This window comes from Condylura cristata, unplaced genomic scaffold (genome assembly GCF_000260355.1).
Source record: "Condylura cristata isolate star-nosed mole 26May11 unplaced genomic scaffold, ConCri1.0 scaffold00056, whole genome shotgun sequence".
NCBI classification, from domain to species: Eukaryota; Metazoa; Chordata; class Mammalia; order Eulipotyphla; family Talpidae; genus Condylura; species Condylura cristata.
This window is the reverse complement of record NW_004567157.1, coordinates 598,027-611,384: the sequence shown is the minus strand read 5'-3', so window position 1 is coordinate 611,384 and position 13,358 is coordinate 598,027. Positions and strand designations below refer to the sequence as shown.

Genomic DNA, 13,358 nt, shown 5'->3' with positions numbered 1-13,358 from the left:
TATGCATAAATAAATCTTTAAAAAAAAAGAAAGATATATTTATGCATACAGAACTGGGGTACAGGCCAGAGGTGCAAGGGCAGTGAGAGGATTCACCAGAGACAGAGAGTAGGGAGCAGTACAGGCAGATTGAGGGAGTAAAATGCTGAGGGAAACAGCGGGCAAGACTGGAGAGGGCTGCTGTGCCATGGGCATCACCCCCTGTCCAGGGATCGAAATCTGAATTTGTGCTGAAATGGTGCAGCTATCTTCATAACGCAAGCTTTAACCCACTGCACCACCAGGGAGGGACCCTGTTATATCTTATGCAATATATATATATATATATACTGATATATCTTATTTTGTTCTCTTAAAAAATGATTTTGAAATCGTATTACCAACTAGTTAGTGCATTTCATGGTCTACTAGTGGTTCATATTTTGGAAAATACTGTTATAGGCAATGGGAAGTTAGTGAAGGTGTTTTAGAGAAGGTGCTTTATATCAAAACTGCTATAGAAAGGTAGTTTTCAAATAATTGTGCATGGCACTGGAGATAGGGAAGAGAAGACAGGAAGGTAATTCTACTGATAAAATGGACAAATTGCAAATATCCAGGCAAGTCATAATGAAGGTCTAAATAGGGTAGTGAGTGTGGAGATGAAGGTAAAAAAAAGTAGGATTTGTTAAGTCCTATGCATCTGAAGTGTTGTAAGAGAGAATTATTAACATGGATGTTCAGGTCAACAGGAGGTAACTTTTGCAGAGAATGATGGCTTTAAACCAAAATTTAATTAAGGAACTGGATAGGTGGGGCACAAAGTTAGTGAGTCATGGCCAGCATGAGCTGTGGCTGCAGAAAAACAAGCTGATGAATCCACTAGGCTTGGGTATATTGTGCTAAAGCCTGGAGAGATAGGGGCAGTGATTAGAGATTTAGCAATAATATTTGAATCCATGGAGGAGGTTACTCAGAGACTATGTGCAAACGAAAAATAGGTGACCAAAGACAGAAACTTACATTTAAGAAAATCTACTTAACAATGAAATAACAACTTCCAAATGAATCTTTACTTTCTAAAATAAGTACATAGTATTGAGCCTCAGAATATAGGTTTGTGCAATGTGTGTGTATGGATGGCATGTGCACATTAAGAAACTATCAGCATGCATTTTTTGGTTCATCCATTGGTGGCTGCACTTTATCTGCTTCACAGATGCTTTTTTTTCCCATCTCCCTTCCGCATCACAAACTGGAAGCCCAAAGAATGAGGCAAAATAGAAAAGTGTGGTATTGGAAGTTGAGGTCTGGAGCTTAGTGTTGTAATATAGTTGGTACTGGGAGGAAAGCAAAAACTAGGCTTGTCAGAGTGAGCAGTAAGGAATTGTCAATGGTGAAAAAATCCATTCCTGAAACTTTTCCAACATAAGTTTACCATTGGTTGTGCCTAAGTGCTGTATACAAATGTGTGTATTTCTGGGCCTGTAAGGGTACTTTGGCAGGTCACAGTACAGTGCCCACACAGATGACAGGTCAATGTCCTTGGGTTCTCACCTCCAAGCACAATTGCAAGGCAACTAAGCCTAAGGGAACAACAATGGGGTTTTTTGAATAGGATTTTCTAAGGATGCAGACGGCTGGCTTTCTCACCCCAGATAGTATCCAGTGTCTAGAAGTCCCAAAGAAAATGTCAGTTATTCAGTATGGCTCTATGCTGCCAATGAGGGCCTGGAACTCGTGGCATACCAGCAAAGAGTGGGCCACGATACAACTCACAGTGACAGTTAGTGCTGTTCACAGGTGGAGATACTGAAAGACACCACAGCAGCTCACAGCAACAGCAATAGTCTGAGGGATGGATTGGAAAGCACTGGACACTGAACTAGATTGCAGCAGAGGCAACAGAAGAGGGAGGCATTGGACAACTCTCAGATGGTGACCTGGACACAGAGTGCCAATAAACCATCAATAGTGCTAAATAACACTGGTATGACATAGTGCCACTTACCACAAACCACAGTAAGCAGTATCAGATATACTATGTTAACAGCTCTTTCTAAGAGAGACGCAGTGTTGGGAGTGAGCCCAGTGGGGCCCCATACACTTCCCAGTATCACTGAACCAGAGGCTATAGAGCTAGCTGTTGCCTCCTATGCCAGAGCAAGCTCCAAACATGTCCTGGGGAAATACTGCTGCCAGCAATCACTGTCAGCCTGTGTCTGCAACCTTAATCCCAGTGGGCCACTGGTGGCAGGTGGCAAAATTCCCACCACCTGCGGCCACTTGCACTGACCATATGCAGCACACTGAGGCCAGGGACCAGAGGCCCAAGAGTGGGTGCTACAGTGCTGAAACCCAGCTAGCACCTGAGCAGTCACAAAGTCCAGCAAGTACCTGGCTTCTGTGTAGCTGTCCCACAGCCTTCTGCTGCAGGACAGCCTGGGTGCTGCCCAGAGGCAACACTCTGGGTGGGCACTGCCACGACCACTAGAGCCTCAAAGGGTCAGGGGATTCAAGCTCAGATTGGTGCCAGAGGAGTACCTGCCCATAAGCAGCAACTTCGAGGGTAGGGATTAATCACCACCTTTCTCCAATGGCTCCACTGCTCACGTAGCTGAGGCAAAAAGTTGGTCTTGCCCAGCAGGGCTTCAGTTTCAGATCTAGGTGCATGTGTTTTCGGCTTTACTCAACCAGATCTTTAGGTGATACTGCCATCATCACTATTACTTCAGTTTAGAGGTAAGTTATTCATTTTTTTAAAACATAAATAAGGCTATTCTGATTATACCTTTAAAGGATTTAGAACAGTTGAAAAAACAATAAACAATGATCAAGTTATCAGCCTTTGTTTAAATGCATAAATTGTAGCTTTGTTAGGTTACCTAATATGAGTCTCATATCTTTATCTGTAAAATGGGATAATAATTTCATCACAGACTGTCATTAGAAAAATGAATAAAGGGGTCTCCCTGATGGTGTGAAGGTTTAAATCGCAGCACTACAAGGCTAGCCAAACCACTTCAACAAGAGTTCAATCCCCAGCCAGGAAGGTGACCCACGTGGTGCAGCAGACCTCTCCTGTCCTGCTTGCTGCTCCCCTCAACAATGTACTTCATCCATCTGCCTGTTCTCCTACCCACTGTCTCTGGTGAATCATCTCACCACTCCTGCACCTCTAGCCTGTACCCCAGTTCTGTATGCAAAAATAAATCCTTGAAAAAAAATGAAAGGCTAATAATACAAAGCCTTTGGAATTGTAAGTGCTCAACAAATATTAATTCCTTTCTTCAGTTCTTTCAACCCCTTCTTTTGCCCCTTCTTTCTCTGGACCTCTGGTATACATCTACTGTCTGCATATGAACATTAACTATGTGTTTTAGTATTTTCCCCATTTGAAATTCTTAAGCCAAGTGACTTAACCTTGTATGCTACTGGGAAGTTGTCAAAACCAGGCTAATTCAAATCACTTTTTATTCATACATATCTGAAATTATCAATATTAAGTCTTCCTTGTAGACTGGCCCTTTCTCATTAGATAATGTTTTTTTTCTATCCCTAAGATTTTTTTTTTTTTGCTCTGAAATCTGCTTTAACTGATATTAATATAGATGCTTCCACTTTCTTTAATGTTTGCATGGATATCTTTTCCCAGCCTTTTACTTTTGTCCTATCTATATCATTATAAGTGAAGTACATTTCTTCTAGAAATTGTATCAGTGTGTAATGGATTTTAAATAACCCCACTCTTTCTTTTAATAGCTATGTTTACACCATTTATAATCAATATATTTATTAATACATTAAGGCTAAGTCTGACATTTTATTTTCCCTCAATTATTTATTCTCTCAATCTAATTTCCATCTTGTTGCTCAGATTGGATGATTTCTATTATTTTATATTTAACTCTTATTCCCATCCATTGACTTTTGGCTATCATATTTTTCAGTTCTCAAATTTCCATTTGGTTCATCTTTGTTTTATGTTTCTTTGCTGAGGCTTTATGTATATGCTGGTATTTTCTATTTTATCATTTGTTGCAATTGCTCACTGAAGCATTTTTATGATGGCTTCTTTAAAATACTTGTCAAATAATTTTAATATCTGTACCATTTCAATATTAGCATCTATTTACTTTCCGTTGCTATTAAATTGGTATCTTGTTATGTCAAGTGAATTTTTAAATTAAATTTGGACACTCTGCATTTTAAGAATTCTGTGTTTGCAGGCCTCCGTTGACCAGCAGAATGGTAGAAGTCCAGGTTCTCCACTGGGTCTCTGGTTGACACTCACTTTGGGGAAGGGTTTATTGTTACTCTGCTTGGGGTGGTCATTCAGCCTCCTCTCCAGGCCTCTGAGGAAACTAGGCCAGCTGGTAGGAAGAATGAAACTGGAACCCTCTGCTCTCTATCCTGCCCTGGCCTGGACATGTTTAAGTAAGTACCCACAGGAGGTGGACTTTTCCCTTTTATAACTGAAGCCAGGATCATAAATGGACCAATCAGGTTTGATAAATCAGGTTCAAGTTCAGTTTCATTCACGGCAATGTTAATTATGCAGACTCAAAAATGAAAGGAACCTGATTGGTGCTAAATGGTCCAATCAAGCTTGTAGGGTAGAGGACCCTGAAAGAGGATATAAAGCAGAACAGAAGCCAGTGTGAATCCATTATATTCCTTGCCTCTGAAAACAGAGGGACTCAGTAGCCAGTCTCCAAAGAAAAGCAGCATTGAACAGCAACTTCTGTAGGAATCACCAGACTCCATAGACCTTCACAAAGACCTGGCTACTGCACCTTCCTCCAACCTTGCTTCCAGTCCTGCTTCTGACATTGCCTGCAAGGAGCACCAATGGTCTTGGGACTGGTGTCTCAAAGAGCCATTATAATGGTGTGCTTGACACAATCTCTTAGTGACCAGTGGTGACCAACACTCTGTATCCAGTCACATTTGAGTGTTGTCTACTCCTAAATATTATAAAACACTGTCTTTTCAGTGTTGTTGCCTTAATTGCTCTTTGGTCCAGCATCCAGTGCTATCCACCCAGGCCTTCACAATGATGCTATGTGCTGCTACAGCATCACTTCAGTACCTCCAGCTGCTACAATGAGTTGGATCCTTACTGCTTGCCAGTGTGCTATCAGTTCCAGGACCTCACTGACAGGACAGTGCCATCTTGCACGTTTGGTCTTTGTTTAAGTCTACTGAACACTGTGGACATGATCTGAGAATGAGACTGTCACTTGTGACCTTAGAAACAGTTTCCTTTCCCTAGTATCCTGTCTGCTAAATAAACCCCACTGCTGTTATTCCCTGAGCCTGAGTGTTCTTGCACAATTGTTCAGTGCACAGATAAGAATCCTCTGAGTCCTGTTCCCACCTTGGCACTGCCTTTGACACTAGTTAAGCACTTTTTTAAGGAATGCCTAGTTTACCTCTGGTGAAGGTAGAAGTCATGGCTCTCTCTAGGTGGCTTCCACTGGGAGGAATCACTTTTCCCTCTCTGGTGGTGAGGCAAAGTTTTCCTTGAAGTCAGCCCCTTTTCCAGGACCCTCCTTGCAATAGAATTGTTTAAGACTAAAATCTCTGGATGGAAGATACTGGGTCACTAACAGATTGCCTTTTCATGTTCTTTGGCTCTGTAAGTTGCTTAAATTGTCTGCACCTCCATTTTCCCACTTGTAGAGGAAGTGTAGGAACCTATCAGAACTCTTGAAGTTATAGGTCAAAAAGCTTGGCATAACAGGAGCTCAATAAGTAATTATTCCCTTCCTTATATTCCCTTGCAATAGAGAAGCTACTCCTCCCAAGGTCAAAATGATAAGGTGTTTCCCCACCATCACCACCAGCTCCATTAACCACTACCATCACCTGTCAGTCTTAAGGAGGTACCTAAGTTTATTTAGCAAGCAAAGTGCTAAATCTCTTGGTCAGCTTCATTTCTGAAGGGGCAAACTTGATATCCTTCACTCTTTTTCTTCAGGTTCCTGGAAAACACTTAAGGGAGACAGCTTGGTCCATGCCACCAGCAAAACCAGGGTGGAAGCTCAGGAAGGGTAGTCAAGCAAAAGATGGCAGGTAAAGAAAGGACTGACACAAACCCACTTATCAGGCACTATTTTGTTCTGCGCAAAGACAACATAGCTTTGTCAAAGCTGTTCAGGGAGAGAATGGAGAGAAAATGCCCTGGACTAAAGCCCTTCACCTCTGGAATCTTAGCCTAGCCTCTGAATTCCACCATAGGCTTGGCTACTACCTCCCCAGACACCATTGCTCCTGTAACCCTTCCCAAGCCCAGGAATGGAAAGGAACAAAGTGATGAGTGAAAGCATGGGGAGGAAATCACAGGCATAAGTCCTTCTGTCAGGACACTTCCCATGGCATTTCTGGGGCCCAGCCAGATGACATTCCTCCAGCAACTCCCCCTCCCACCACCCCCTCAACCGGCCACCACCATCACCACCCCCAACCCACTGTACCAGGCAGTGGCCACCAAACCTAAGGCACTAGACTCTACTTTCAAAAGGTTCCCCAGAATTCCAGGTCTTGAAGTTGAACCAGAAACTGAAAAACAAAAAAAAAATCTACTCCTAAAGAGCAAGCAGTCAAGTACATTTGAAGCAACAACACTTTAAAAATCAGTGTGTCCAAGAATGTGATTCCCCAACTTCCACCAAAAGAAAAATAAAGCCGCCGCCATCCTGCCCCCTCCCCCATCCCCAGTGTGTCTCCACAGGGCTTTCGCTTCCAAGTCAGCCACTAAGTCTCTCTCCATTGGTTTTATTGTTTCTCTCTCTCTAGGAGTCCCAGTTCTGGCTGCCAGCTTCCCTCCACCCCAGATTGAGATAAATAGACCCCTCCCCCCAGGCCCAGGCAAGCAGTCCAACAATAGATACCTTACTAGGGTAACTCAGCCATTTCCCACAGGGAAGGATTTGAGAAGAGGAAGGTTCACGGAGGCTGAGGAATGGGGTGCAGCAACATTCCACTTACCTGATCTCTTTAATGCTTTCTAATTTGCACATGATTTCTTGTTCATCTGCCATGCTTTTTACTCTTAATTTCAGGTACGGAGAAATGTACAGACACAAAACCAAGGATACAATAGACACAATGTAACCACCTCCTCAGAGCAAGGGATTCTGAGCCTGTGCGGGAGGGACTGGAGAAAGCCTGGGGATTGTAGTCCGAAGCTGCACTGCCAGCCAAGCAGCCTGGGGGCCTGCAGGACTACAACTCCCAGAAGGCCAAGCAAGACGTGCCTGTTTCTCTTCCAGCAGCTGCACTTTAAATCAACTTGTCACAGATAATTATGTCAAAGGTTGTGAGGAGAGCAAAGGAATGGTGGCCTGGCCCCTGGGCAGAAAAAATCCTCCAGAAGACAACAGGAGTAAATGAGTGGCATACTCACACTCTCTTCACACTCCACTCAGCCCACACACAGAACCTTCCTTCAAAATGTTCTGTTGTGGGAGAAAGATCCGAAAGATCAGTGAGAGGGTGAAACAATTCACCAGAGACAGAGTGGAGAACAGAAAAGAAGGACTTATTGAAATACACTGTTGATACAGTTACAAATCACTGGTCTCTTGGATAGCATTAACAAGTTTGTCTTCCCCTTGTTTGACAAGTTTGTCTTCTCTATGATTGATTGGATTGGTGTCTCCCTGATAACCGTTAGCAAGTTTGCATTCCCCTATTCTTTGGAATTTCTCTTCCTTTGTCTTAAGTTCAAGGGAAAGAGGAATTAAACAGCAGTTTTGAGAAAACAGGCTAGTACCTGTTACTATCTCCATCTCCTGCACCCTCCCCTTTGCAGACCCTTGCCCATCTCTCCCCCCACCTTCGGTTTTTTTTTTTTCCTTTTTATAAATAACCCTACACCCTGCCAAAGAGAAGGACAGTGGTCTTTCAGATATAAGTCTGCTACCCTCCTCACTTGTGGACAAATTAGACCACTTTCCTTTTCCTCAAACTGTTTCCTTTAATTGGCTGAAGGAAAGAGAGGATGTTTGGTAATGTAACAGGGTGGTCCCCAGGAAAAAGGGAAGTTTCAGGTTCCCTGCACCACCCAGAAGGAGGGTGGAGCTGAGCAGAGAAAAGAAAAGGTAGCTGAGGAGGAAGGAAGCAGGATGGAGAGCCAGAAAGAGACCTGCGGAAGCCATAGAGAAATGGAGCAGAGAGAGACATGTGAAGAAACAGTGCTTGCTTGTATACTCATTGTATTAAAGTTCCTTTCCAGTAAAGCTCTTATGTCTTCTCTTGATGCGGGAGATGGCATAATTTATTAAAAACAGGCAGGTTTGGGGGTTTGGTGGTGCCCTTCTCCCTGCCCTGTAACAGTAACACTGCTGAGAGAAGCAGCAGGGAAGTCTGACTGGAAAGAAGGATGTGAAGCTTTCCTTTATCCTCTGTTTTCCTGCGCTAACTTGGTGATACCGCAATTTCAAAATTTTAACGTATCCCAGGCTACAGTGGCAATGCTGAGTACCAGCCACTAGACCACTATGGGTTGGTGCCACATGAAGCTGCAATAGGAACTTCACTGATTCTTAAGCAAGTAAGGAAAAAGAAGAGGCAATTTTGTTTAGAGGCAGAGCTATAAGTAAAATTCCATTAAGGAAAAAAGGAACAGAAACAAAGTGGCACTCCCAGGCCAATGTACCAGGCCAGGGAGGGACAAGGAAGATACCCTGGAGTCATGCCTCAGGGAATAGATACTATTTCCCTAATTATTCTGGAGACTCTCAGTCTCTTTGTGATTAGTTAATTCTCAGTTGTCTCCAAACCACTTTAGGAACTGAATGACTGAATGCCAAAACCACTAATCCCCAGGCATTCTCAGTGGTCTTGAAGACCTGTTTGTTAAGCACCTTCTGACCGGGACCCATGGAAAAGGGTCAGAAATGGCCAGACAAATCTGGGAGGAAAAAAGCAAAATCAAAATCAATATAAACACTGCTATAGTCACCTCCCTACAGGTATCTCACCACATCTGCCTTAACCAGTCCAGGGTCAGGAAACAAGCCCGGTTTCTTCATCACATGCTTGCTGCTCCATGTGGCTTCCTCAGGGCTCCTTCTTATTCTCCATCCTGCTTCCTTCCTTTCTTCTCTCTTGATTCCTTCTCTTCTCTCCTTTTCTCTGCTCAGCTCCACCCTCCTGGGTGGGGCAGGGAACCTGGAACTTCCCCTTTTCTTAGGGACCACCCTGTTACAGTTAGTTATATTTAAAAAAAAAATGGTTATTAGGGGAAGTGACAGAAAAGTAAAAGACAGAGGTCTGCATGGTTGCAGGCGGGCAGCCTTAAGGAGACCTGCCTCAGCAGGTGAAAATAAGCCCCTGCATGGTACAGTTAGGCAATGCTGGGTTTTATAATTTCTTTCCCTAGGGAGAGTCTCATCTTCATGGTGGATGTTTTTTCCTTAAGCCTCATATCTTCATCTTCAGGTGACACCCCCTGCAACAGTTTGACACCTGTCTGGGTATGTTTCAGGATAGGGAGGGGGCTCCATCATTCCAGGAGCCCCCAAACCAGCCCACTCTGAATAAGTTCTGCCATCCGCCTCATCAAACCATACACCATTAATGGAAAGGTACTATAATACAATCAGTGTGCAATACAGAAAAGACAAAAAATATAGATTTTAAATCAGACACCCTAAGTTAACCATCCCTTCGTGGGTAAAAGTCTACTCCAAAGGGATTTGCCCAAAGCAATGCCTAAAAGCCTGTCTCAACTCTAAAGCACCTTCTGGGAGGGACCCATAGAAAAGGGTCAGCAATGGCAAGACAAGTCTAGAAGGAAAAGAGCAAAATAAAAATCAAGATAAACACTGCCATAGTTAACCTCCCCACTGTAAGGTTCAGGTACCTGCCAAACATAGGCATATGGAAAGAGCAGTTGCCCAAAGCAGAAGCATATATTTGGGAGCCATAATCTCCTGACTTGTTTGTCACCACCGGTTAAGGCAAGCCCGGGCCGAAAATTAGCTCCAGTTCCTAGTCAAAATTTTCCACCTGGCCATTTCTTCCCCCTACCTAGGCCTATAAAAACCCCTCTAACCCTTTTCTTAGCACAACTGTTCTGACCTCAGCTCTCTCTGGGGTCATGAACCTTGCCCAGGAGCACAGACATAAACCTTCTTATGGTTTTACTGGCCTTGCTATCTCTTTGCTTCCTCCTTACTACACCAAAGCTTTCATCATGGTGTCGAAATCTAGGAAGGTTATGTCTACCGGCACCAGGGCTACTTTCCTGCTCCTAGGACCTCTCCTCTCCATTACAGATGACTCATACTCATCATTGGCCTTGCATCCTGGGGTAAGTCATCTACCTGACCTTCCTTCCTAGGAGGCCTTCACCTCTGGCTATCCAGCTCCTTTCCTAACTCCCTTGGTGGACTATTCTGTAAACCACAGGCCCATTTCAGTGGGCTCCTATCACATCTAGACCTGGATTTGGGGTCACCCATCCAGCTTAGGTGCCCCGTTCCTTGGCACAAACAAACAGAGGAGATCTCCCTCTCACTTGTTTAACCCCATTCAATAGGCCATAACTGAATCATGGGACGCCGCAATCCTGGGTTTGTGCCCGGAAGGCCAGATTAGGCGCCTGGAATGCTATGTTCCTGACTCTGTGCCCCTATTGGTTGGGAAAAGGAGCAGAGTCAGCCATGGAGTAAACAAGTTCTAAGCCTAGCTTGTCCACTCCACTAAGATGCCTTTTCTCAAACCTCAGTCTGTTGGGACTTAGGCCAGATATATGCCCTAAGCACCTCATCTACTACTGCAACAGTGCTTGGCCTCAATACCAATTGGATAATGGCTCCAACTGACCAAAACATGGAACTTTGTAATTCATGGTCCTTACTGATCTAAACAATACTGGCACCACACTGGAAAATGGTCATAGATCTCACATAGCAAGTCTTCTTTCTGCGCTCCCATACCCCCACCCTTTTTCAAGTCCTGCCTTACCTTTCAAGTTCTACTGGCTCACAATATTCCAAAGTGGTCACACTCTTCTCTGGAGGCTCAAACTACTTTCTCTGATTCCCCTAACTCTGTCGTTTCCCCCATACCCACTGGCCTCCGCTGTACCCAGGTCCAGGCTCCAATACTCCACAGTCCTCTCCACCCTCCATGTGAGAAAACCCCTTCCCTGAGCCTTCCTCCACTCTACCTCAAGTCTCTCCCTCATGTCCAGGCCCTTTGCCTGTATCTCGTCTCTCCTCTCAGGTAAGCAGTCACACCTGCTTCCATCTGTCCCTTCTCTGCTCCTTTCAGAAGGTAGCCAGAGCTGAAGGAACGGCTCAGATCCATGCTCCTTTTTCACTTTCTGATCCCTCCTAAACAGAAAAACACCTAAGCTCTTTCTCTAATGATCCTACCACCTTCACTAAAGAATTTTGTTGTCTGACTGAGGCCTATGATCTTACCTAGCATGACCTTCTTATCATCCTATCCTCCACAGTGACTGCAAATGAACATGACCCAATTTAAATAACTACGCAGGAACATGAGAGCGAGGCCTATTTCGTGGTCCCGGCCATGCCCCCAGGAGTTGATGCTGACCCTAGAAATGACACTGGATGGATATATCAGAGAAACACTGAGGATGACCGACAGGGCCAGAAACACAGTGACAGATTTATCCAATATCTAGTGGCTGGTCTCCTGGTGGCTGCCCATAAAGCAGTCACCTATGAGAAACTTTAACAAGATCACCCAGGGCCCTATTGAAAACCCAGCTGCGTTCCTTAGTCGTCTTACTGATTCCCTCCAACAGTACACTAGGCTGGACCCCAAATTTTCAGCAGGAGCAACGATCCTAGCCACTCACTTCATTTCCCAATCAGGCCCAGACATCAGAAATAAACTAAAAAGGCTGAGAACACTCCTCAGACCCATATCTAGGATATGTTGAACCTGGTTTTTAAAGTATTTAACAACTGGGAGGAACAGGACAGGGCAGGGAGGGAACTCCATAGTTGAAGGCCGAACTTCATGCATAGATCCTGGTGGCTGCCTTGAGACCTTCAGGCACTACTCCTCCAATGGCCAGATCAACATGGACACCAGTGCCCCTTAGTTCAGGAGGCTGCCTCTGTTGTTGGACCTGTATTAAACTAAGCTGATGCCATTTTATGCTAACCACCATTTTGCTTCTGTATTCTGCTTACTGCTTGCTGCAATAGGAAATTCCCTAAATAACTGCCGTAAAAGGAAAAAAAAAATACTTGTAAAACTGATTTCTGGTCTGCAACAGGACCAGGATGTGCATCAAATGGTTTGTTAAGACTAGACAAACATCCCAGGGCCCACTGTAAGAATGTTATCTTTGTAACAACTAAGTTTCGGTTCCTTGCCTGCAGTGTATAAAACTGGTTTCTGTAATTGCTCGGGGTCACACTTTCTAGAGGGTGTTGGCCCCAGCTGGTATTCAGAAGCCCAAATAAAATCTTCAACCTCTGTCTCCATGACCGACTGCTTTATTCTAGTGGCTCCAACATTTGGTGAGTTGGCTGTGAAGTTTGGAGCTCAGCCTGAAACAGTGTTGGCCCCTCCTCCCCTTTGGAGTCCATTGGCAGGGATGATTGAGACTCAGCCTGAAACAGGGTTGGACCCTCTTCCCCTTTGGGGTCTGTGGCACACGGCAGCAGGCAAGCAGGGGTAAGAGTGAAGGCTACTGGTTCAGGTGGTGCATGGGTTTATGTCTCGGTCGGATCAGTTGGACACTATGGGAGATCCCAAGATGGGCAGGACCCCAGGATACTGGGCTTGCCCTAGGGAAGGTTTTCAGTTCTTGTGGTTGACCTGAAAAGATCCACACCAGTTGTGGGAACCTACTGGTTCTATTTGAGAATTCTCTTTGCCTCCACATTGTCTTTCTAGTTGTATTTGTTTCGTTTTTGTGAGTGACACTAACGATTGTTTTCTCCCCAACAGTTCTGACTCCTGCTCTATCACCCCTTTCCCCTTGATGTTAACTCATTTTCATATTTCACATTGCACGCCCAGAATCTGGGTGTTGATGTCTGTAAAACTGTCTTATGATGCTTGTGTGATATTGACTGGCTCAGTGCAGGTGTAGGGTGGCCATCTGAAGGATCTTTTGAACCCCGGAAGGCCAGGGCCATTTTCTCCTGCGTCTATTCCCACCACGATGACCAGGATCCCTGTATGGAGGCCTGAAGTTCCTCCTGGATCAATCCCTTCCATTGCTTCTTCCCTTCCTTCCCAAATCTTGCCTAATGGGTCTTCCAGCCCACCCAGCCATCCCTAAAAATAGGTCTGGGGACCACCCCCATTTGCTGATGAAGACCCAGTTGATTAACCCCCTTCTTATACTCCAGGTGTAGCCCAGAGACATCAGA

At 44.6% G+C, this 13,358-nt stretch overlaps 1 protein-coding gene across 1 annotated transcript in view; it reads right to left on the bottom strand.

Moving 5' to 3' along the window:
* ZC4H2 (zinc finger, C4H2 domain containing) overlaps positions 1-7,120 on the bottom strand; it is a 56,055-nt gene extending 48,935 nt beyond the window's left edge. Inside the window, exon 1 of the mRNA XM_004695174.2 lies at positions 6,973-7,120. Coding sequence (XP_004695231.1) covers positions 6,973-7,025 — 53 coding nt within the window. The 5' untranslated portion in view covers positions 7,026-7,120. The remainder of the gene's footprint in view (positions 1-6,972) is intronic.
* Positions 7,121-13,358: the final 6,238 nt, after the last annotated feature.